Source organism: Saccoglossus kowalevskii, chromosome 5 (assembly GCF_978046115.1).
Source record: "Saccoglossus kowalevskii chromosome 5, keSacKowa6.1, whole genome shotgun sequence".
NCBI classification, from domain to species: domain Eukaryota; kingdom Metazoa; phylum Hemichordata; class Enteropneusta; family Harrimaniidae; genus Saccoglossus; species Saccoglossus kowalevskii.
Window position 1 is genome coordinate 34,928,335 of NC_140645.1, and position 8,659 is coordinate 34,936,993.

General features: G+C 40.9%; 1 protein-coding gene across 1 annotated transcript; it reads left to right on the forward strand.

The window, feature by feature from the left end:
- Positions 1 to 5,161: 5,161 nt before the first annotated feature.
- Positions 5,162 to 6,070, forward strand: LOC146746094 (uncharacterized). The gene has a single exon (XM_085498962.1). It carries the CDS (start codon positions 5,162 to 5,164, stop codon positions 6,068 to 6,070), a length of 909 nt encoding a protein of 302 aa, XP_085355088.1.
- Positions 6,071 to 8,659: the final 2,589 nt, after the last annotated feature.

Below are 8,659 nucleotides of genomic sequence, written 5' to 3' on the forward strand. Positions count from 1 at the left end.
AGCTTTTGTAATATCCATGCGTGTAGCTGTTGTTGTATCATGACTGACTGGTTGGATGTGATTACCGTGCTCTGTTGTTATTCCGTGAGCCATAGGTCGTGACACCATGAGTTATGTCTATTGGGGGTTGTTTACAAAACTCTCTCAAATAAAACGCGCGAATTTTTCGTGGATTTTCTGACTAGGCCACTGCATCACGTGGTTTGTATTTTCCTACGCGTTCATTTATTTACACGCAGAGCGATGCACAAATATGAATTGGTATTATTTGATTGAATTGGAAATATTGGTTTGTTTGCGCCGAATTTGTCGCGTTACTTCTAATAAGGTGGTATCACTATCACGAATTGCCTAACAAATATGCGCATATTCTTTGTAGATAAACATTTTGTTTTCAAACATTAACCACTGAACATTGTCGGACTAAAATCACGTGATGCATATCTATCGCCGCATGCATAGATGTATAACCAGTGATACACATTAATACACTTAGCATGAGTTATAAATATACGATATTTCAGAATACCTGTTCTGTGTCACTTAACAAATGCGATTGCTGGGACGGGAGGGATTCGATCACATTCATTAAACATTCTCTATGACGCTGATACTAACCTTATTGAGGGGGTACCAAAGCAAATACCTCGAGGTTTTGTGAAATATAGTGCGCGTAACTCTGTTGTTATACCGTGACATCATGATTTATATCTATAAGGGGTTGTTTACAAAACTCAAATTTGAAAATCGTAACCGATAAAGTGGAAACTTTTTCGTGGAATTTCTGACAAGGTCATTGCATCATGGAGTGAGTATTTTTCACTGCGTCAATTGATTTATCGGTATGTGAGCACACTGTAGTAGAACGTCTATAAACAGTAACATAATATTTCGTTGATTTGTTACTAAACTGACGCGAGCGGGAAACTTTGAATCATTAGATCACGTGATATGGAATTTCCCGCCTTTAACAGCAGCATTAATTACGGTAATGTCACCGACCTAAATGTGACAAGTACGAACATCTACATTTGAATGTAACCAACTAGCGTGGTACTCGCAATAAAAATAAGTTAATACTGCCAAGGAAGTTCCATATCTACGTCTAGTTATTTTTATTAGTTTTAAAGTCAACGATTAGCAAATAATGCATCCTACGTCATATTTAATCTCGGTTCATATGTCTGGGTTTTATCGAATGTTAATATATGTTGGTCACTTTTTCCTTAAATTTCAATGCCGTCCTGCCACTAAACTACTGCATTATATATGTGATACGTTTTTTCTCCCACTGCGTTCACACCGTGACAGAGATAAACACCTATAAACTGAAACTCGTGTTATGAACACAATATATTTAAAGATGTACAATACACTACTTTTACAAAAAGTTACCACTAACCTCAATATAACGTATATGGCTGCCTCTATTCAATTGTAGGTGAAACGATGAACGTTTGAATGAAGTAGAACCAAAGATAAAAATAAAACGTGTAGCTGTTGCTGTGTGACTGATTGGATGTGATTACTGTGCTCTATTGTAATATCGTGAACCTTATGTTGTGACGTCACGACTTATGTCTATCGAGGAGTATTTACAAAACTCTCAAGTAACGCGCGCAAATTTGAAAGTCTTAACCTGCTAATAATAGTTTGTCATTTGGCGGGAAAATCAAAATTATGACCAGCTTGAAATCCAGGTAAGTTGGCCTGGGAATCATGCGTGTCTGCACGTGCTACGTCAATTGGTGTTTTCACAGAGAAACAGAAATATATTTCAACACCAGTTATAAACGCACGATATTCATGCGTGCACATAACTCAGAATACCTCTTCTGTGTCATTCAACTCTGTGTGAAAGCATAATTCCCTGTCCTACCAATACAATTGAGAAATGAACTCGAGATGATTCACTTGCATAATCTGAATTTGGCTAAGACTCTTCATGAATTGCACACAATCTAAAATTATAGGAATTAGTGGAGAATTATACAGATCATAAAAAGTGGTAATGCAACTTTAATGTTCAAAATGTAAACATGATATCGCACTGACAGTATTGTGGATGGAATATTGCACAACTGGCCCGTGAACGTACAGACTACATATTAACCCAGGTACATCGGTATGTGTGCACACCGCGGTTGGGCGAATATAAACAAAAACGAAAAGATTCGTGGAATTCACAGCCACTGCACTGAACCGATCTAAACACAATGACCATTAGATCACGTGATATGGAATTTCCAACATTATAAGCAAACATAAATTTTGACAATGTCACCGACATGAATGTCTCCTATGCTCTTCTATGTTTATATGGACGATCTGAGCCTGAAACTGAATAAAATATCGACTGTTGTTTATTTTGGTAGAAACGTGTTAACAACCTCAGCTATGCTGATGGCGTATGTGTTTGCGCCCTCTATCAAAGACATACATATAGTAGTCTGCACCTGTGATAATTATGCTAAGGAGCATGACATTTCAATACTACTAACAAATTCAAATGTATGCGTTTTCTTAGTCGCCACCAGAAATTGCCCTCCAGTCTAGTTGTTATATAAGAAAATGGACCTTGTAGAACAGTTCACCTATGTTTGACACAAATTGATTCCTGACCTGCAGGGCAATGCAGATGTTGATTACCAGGTACATTTGGATACCAAGTTTTATTATTACAGTTATCAGATTAAGCGTTTAAAATTGCTTTCAAACATACAAACAGTTGTGATATATTTCTAAAAGTGCTCATTTAATCCCCCACTGTCTTCTATAACAATGTATTTAAAAATGACTTGGCTATATTTTTGACTGAGTACCAGCTCTATGTTTGTTTCTAATAGAATTAGCACTTTATTTTGTTTGCTTAGATAAACTAAGTATACTGAACGTGAGCAAACACATTAGTAGAATCTCTGTGTAACTTTGTTTGGCCATCTAATTTGTTGCAACACTGAGCGACCCCCTAGCATACCGCCAAGTAACTGCTAACTTCAGCTCTATTGCTGCGATGTCAATATTGTAAAGAAGTTTCCTACAGCATCTGTTTTTATACAGTGTTTGATAAACGTTATAGAAGGGATCAAGGCGTAAAAACTAGATAAGGCACCTCTAAGAAGACGACAGAATCATCCGGTAAGCTTCCAAAAGACCTAAAAGACCCACAGGCATCCAAAATGACGTCATCTGTACTGTACAACGTGGTGAGTTGGCCTCTGTTACTGGGGATTTCGTTCAGAGCACACCAAATACAGGGATGAACCATTGTATTTTGTAAGCAGTTCAAAATTGTTAATTATTCATTTGCATACTTTTCATTTGCATAAGCTTCGTTCGTTTGTTTCATTTCTCCACTGCGCATGATTATTGTAGTCCATTTGCTTCGTTGTGTTTACATGCACTGTTTACATCGCACGCTGTTCGTGCCCAGCCATTTCTGTTATGGTTATTTTCATTTTACTTTCTCGCTATGCCAAGATATAAGCGTCGCTCAACATGCTCTGGCTGCCAGCTCGATGTGGAAGCTAACACCTGGGGCAAGCACGGAAAATTCTGCACCGGTCCACCGCCGGAGGAAGAGAATTGCTGTTCGCCGAACAGCTCATCACTTCCGTCCCTAAGTTGTCTCCTTCCACCTCAAAGCACCGAACACGCGGAACCACATGGATATTTTGACGAGTTTTCAGATGGGGATGAAGTCGACCAAGTTAGCTATTTTGCAGCGTCGGAAACAATCCTTGTTGGCGAGAATCGCGAAGCAAAAATTACAGGCAGAAATCTCTCAGCTAGAAATGAAATTCAAAAGTTGTTCCCTGAACGCACATCCACCAACCACAGGCCTATCACCCACGCGCCAACAGGGCACATCGCCTTCTGTTCACCAAATCTCTGACATTTCACTAGCGGAACTGCGCAAAATGACAAATCTCCGATCCGATCGCAGGTTGATCACGAATTGTCACCATACTTTGACACCATTGGAGCGAACAAAGGACACGAGGCTGAGAACAAAGGCCCAGCCGGTGAGTACATTATTCGCGACAGTCTCGTTAATTCCCCCCGGGCGTCACGCTGGGAAAAAGTTGCCTGGTTTGAAATCTCCAGAACAGTTTGTTCCATCATTTTTTTCTTCACATGAACTAAAATACGACGACTTATCACTCGAACAATTTCAACAGGGCTACACGCTCTTACTGTAGGACCCATCCATGCCCAAAGCAGAACAAAAGGGCCAATTTGTTTGTTAAAATACCATTGTACAAATGGCCCATTGTCTGGAGCTGTCACGCGGCAGTGGCTCGTTTAATCGATGATAACAGACGTACATGGGACAGCGATTACTCAGACGTGAAAGAACTGTTTTTTTGATTTCTCAGCCGACAAGTTGAAATCAGTCACCCAGAAACGGACGGCAACAGAAATACCTCCAGCCTGGACGGTTCGCCTGTATTAGTGTATGCAGCTTTCAATGAGAAAGGTTCTTGCTCATTTGATCCATGCAAATTTAAACACATTTGCAACCATTGCTATGTTACCTGCAATCGTTTTAATAATCACATCGAAAAGGACTGCAAACAGAAGTCAGGCACGTCCATGTCACCTCTGCACCGCGATAAACCAATCTCCTCGTGACTCCACGTGCAGCCCTCTGACTCCACGTGCAGCCCTCAGACACCACATCAACAACTTGTGACCTCCCTGTTAGATCAACGCCTATACACGTATCTCTGGACAATAGTGTTATCTCGCTCGATTCGGTTAGCAACAACATCACCGGGTCTGACCCAACACTTTCAGTCATCACAAGCGTGTCAGGGGGCTCCACACCTACGCCACCAGCAGCTACATCACCGTTGTCATTTACGGACACAGCATTACCCAAGCTCAGCACCACAGTCTTCATCGATAATAACAAGTTAAGTTTGAATATCTCACTCTCTCCGGTCAGTCAACAACCACACTGACATCAAGCATGATCAAAGCGCCAACATCGCAGGCGGTCCTCAGCGACATCAACTTCGTGGACGTGGACAGTTTTTTGGAATCGGAGCTATCTCTCGACACATCCGTTGGACCGTTCGAGACTCCACCATTGTCTTGTCCGCTCATTACCTCACCATTAATGACTGTGGCTAAGAAGGGCTAATCTTCCTGTCGCATGGTCGTGGACATAAGTTTTCCAGAAGGCTACTCGGTCAAAGATGGCATCCCAGGAAACAGTTACATTGGGGATGATTACAAGCTCAGATATCCTACGGTTGACTCCATGTTAGATCGCATCCATACACTTGGTTCCGGTTGCCTCCTTTACAAACGGGACCTCAGCAGGGCATACCGACAACTTTGCGTGGATCCGGGAGACTACCACCTTCTTGGAAAGGGAAACTTTGACGTTTCCCCACCTTTTGGGTTACGCACAGCGGCCTTAATGTGTCAACGGTCAACCAATGCAGTGAGTCACATCCTACGCAACCAAGGGCACGAGGTGATCAATTATATCGACGATTTTGACGGAGCCGAGTCACCAATCAACGCTACTGCGGCTTTTGAGAGTCTAGGAAATCCACTAAACGAGCTCGGCCTTCAAGAATCTGTGGCTAAAGCATGTGCTCCTGCTACTAGTATGACTTTTCTCGGTTCTGAATTTGACACAGTCAACATGACCATTGCCGTACCCATCGCCAAACTCACTCAAATTCATGAGGAGCTATCCAACTGGGACAATCGCTCACCTTGTTTCCACACAGAATTACAAAGTCTCATTGGTCTCTTGTCCTATGTCTCAAATTGCGTTCTCCTTGGTCGCTTGTTTATTTCCTGCATGCTGTCCACGCTTCGCACATTCACTACTAATCATTTCCACACCCGTATCGGAGCAGAGTTTTGCAAAGACCTCTTATGGTGGAAGACGTTTTTACAGGACTATAATGGCGTTTCTATCATGCACACCCAACCTTGGTCCCCGCCAGACACTGTCGTGTGTACAGACGCATGTCTTTCAGGCTGTGGCGGCGTCAATGGTTGCATTGATCAACTCTCATCGTACCCATTCAGATTTCGAACTTAGCTGTTTGCGGGAGATCGCATACTTCCAAGCACATTTCGAATTCAATCTCTAGGCTGTACACATCCCCGATCGGAGCAATGTCGCGGACGCGCCAAGCCGTTCACATTTATCTGGCATTCACAAGTCTCGTGTGAAAGAGTTACAGTCAAACTTTGGCATCTCAGAAGTCGTTTTACCTCAGAAACGTACCAGTTTATTCATCCTTGGTAACTTGTAGCATTTTCTTTTTCGCTTCTGCAGGTATTCAAGCAGTGCTCACCGCTCTGGACCATCAGGTGTCCCGCTCACTACACTCAGCTTTTGCTTCCGGTTCAATGCACAACATTACAACTCAATGGCGTGCATTCTTCCTTTTCTGCCGTTTTATCACATCCAGCCAGTTCCGGCCACAACACGAACGATTATTCACTACCTACAGTTCCTCGCCAGCTCGTTTTCAAGCACAGCATCTATCTGCACACTACCCCAACGGTGTTCGGTTGCTGCATCTTTTCGTCACCGAGACCCCACCTTCACTCGACTGCTCCTGCTCCTTGTTCTCCGGGGAATACAGCGTATAAAAGCACACCGGCCTCACTGCAAGTTGCCTATCACACCGGATATCCTTCTTCAAATTCATCGTCTCTTGGACTTTACACACCCGCTGCACGTTACGCTGTGGTCCGCTTTCCTCATCGCATTTTTTTTGTTCCTGTGTAAGTCCAACCTGGTGCCCCCTTCAGATACAGCTTTTGACGCCCGCATTCATCTCTCGCGGGGCAGCGTCGAATACACGAATTGACGGCTTTCATTTTTGGCCTTTTAGTGCTGTATTTCGCTGTATGCCAGAAATGTAATTTTAGATTCAACGGAATAAAACTAATTTTTTTTATTTTCTTTTGCCGCCAATTCGCTTGAGTCGGGTTTGTTTTTTGCCATTGAATAATTAAGCACTTCCTAGTAATTTAAATAATATGTCACAAGACGAAAAGTTGAACTTTATCATAGGAAAATTATGTGACAAAAGTCACGAATTTGGAAAGGAATATTGAGTTCTACGTATCATAACGGGAACAACCCATTAAGAAAATGTACCCCACTTCCTCAGAACATTAGTCTTACTTAATTAGTTATAAAGATTGTTATCCTATGCCACATAACAATGTGTAAACAAATGTGTACTGACTGGAACTACTTTTAGACATCGATTGACCTGCCATTTTAGAAAATCACGTGGAGTGCGCGTTTGTGTTACTATATCACGATCATACAGAAATCATGCACATTTTTCTTGATCATTAAAAATAAGTCTTAGAACAATATAAACGGAAAGAGTACAAGTATTTTACTTTTTCTCAGTTACAGGAGTTTTCTGGCGCACCATATCAGGCGGAAGAGACACATCATAACGTTTCAACCACCCTGGGAAAGTCACTTCCGTGTTACTGTCTGCGTGGCTTTGTCGTACTTTGGCGACTGCTCATCGATTTGCTCCATCAACTGCCTCGATGATGTCTCCCTGTTGATATGTGAAAGTGGCCACACTGATACAATTATGGGAAAAATTAACAAATCATGTTCGACGAAATGCCGTAACTGAAAATTCAACTGGACACCAGTTGTTTTTATAAGATGCATATCCCTATGTGTAAGAGCGAAGTGAAGAGGTCGTTCCAGATTGAATACTCATGTTAATATATGACGATAAAGACAACACCACAGACTTCTAAACTAAATAAAATGTTCAGGTATGTTTATTTTCATAATTATAGAGTATATAAAGAACACATCGTGAAAAACAAAAAATAGTTCCACGCGTAAGAAAGTATTTATGAGTACTTCGTCTCAGGCATTGCCTTCTAATCTAGCTTATGTAACTTTTTACGACCCATGTCCAAAAAAAGTAAACAAACTCCACATGACGTTGATATTTTATCGCACCCGAGTAACTGCCTCAGCAACTCGGGTTTTTGTGGCTAGCCGCAATGATCTCGGAACGTGCTGTAATTTTTGTTACAAGCAGGCATCTATGCTAAATCACGTCTTTAGTTAAGTTAAAAATCATTTGTTGCACCCCCCAAAAAAAAAACATTTTTGGGTAAAAATTTAAAAATAGTCCAATCCTATTAAGATGCATATCGATTTACTCGTGTTGACGAGTAGAGTTCAGAAATATATATTTTGACCTATTGTTGACCTTGCGTTACGTCACAATGACCGAAAATGTGAAAGGGTCAATGCACTTTTCGTGAAGGGTCAAATTCATAAAATCTATTATAATGGTCTAATTTTGACAATTGTGGTGTCTAATTATACGTTTTCTTGCATGAAAAACCCAATAAGACAACTTTCATTGACCATTATGTCAGTTTTAGTTATGATAATAGAAATATGTCAGATAAGATGGGTTCTGGGTATGTCATCATAATTATTCATACATATTAACTGGCCTAGATTACATCGAGAACCTTTATTGTAAATAAAAATTACTTAATATTGTAGTATATTTTGGTGAATATGAAGGAAACACAATAATAATAACAATTGTAATGATTTTCAGAAAGATATTTTGCCAAACACAGTTGATGTGTTTAATTGAAATATACCCAT

Coding starts and splice junctions, on each gene's coding strand:
- LOC146746094 (XM_085498962.1), top strand. CDS start 5,162: ATGGTCGTGGACATAAGTTTTCCAGAAGGCTACTCGGTCAAAGATGGC.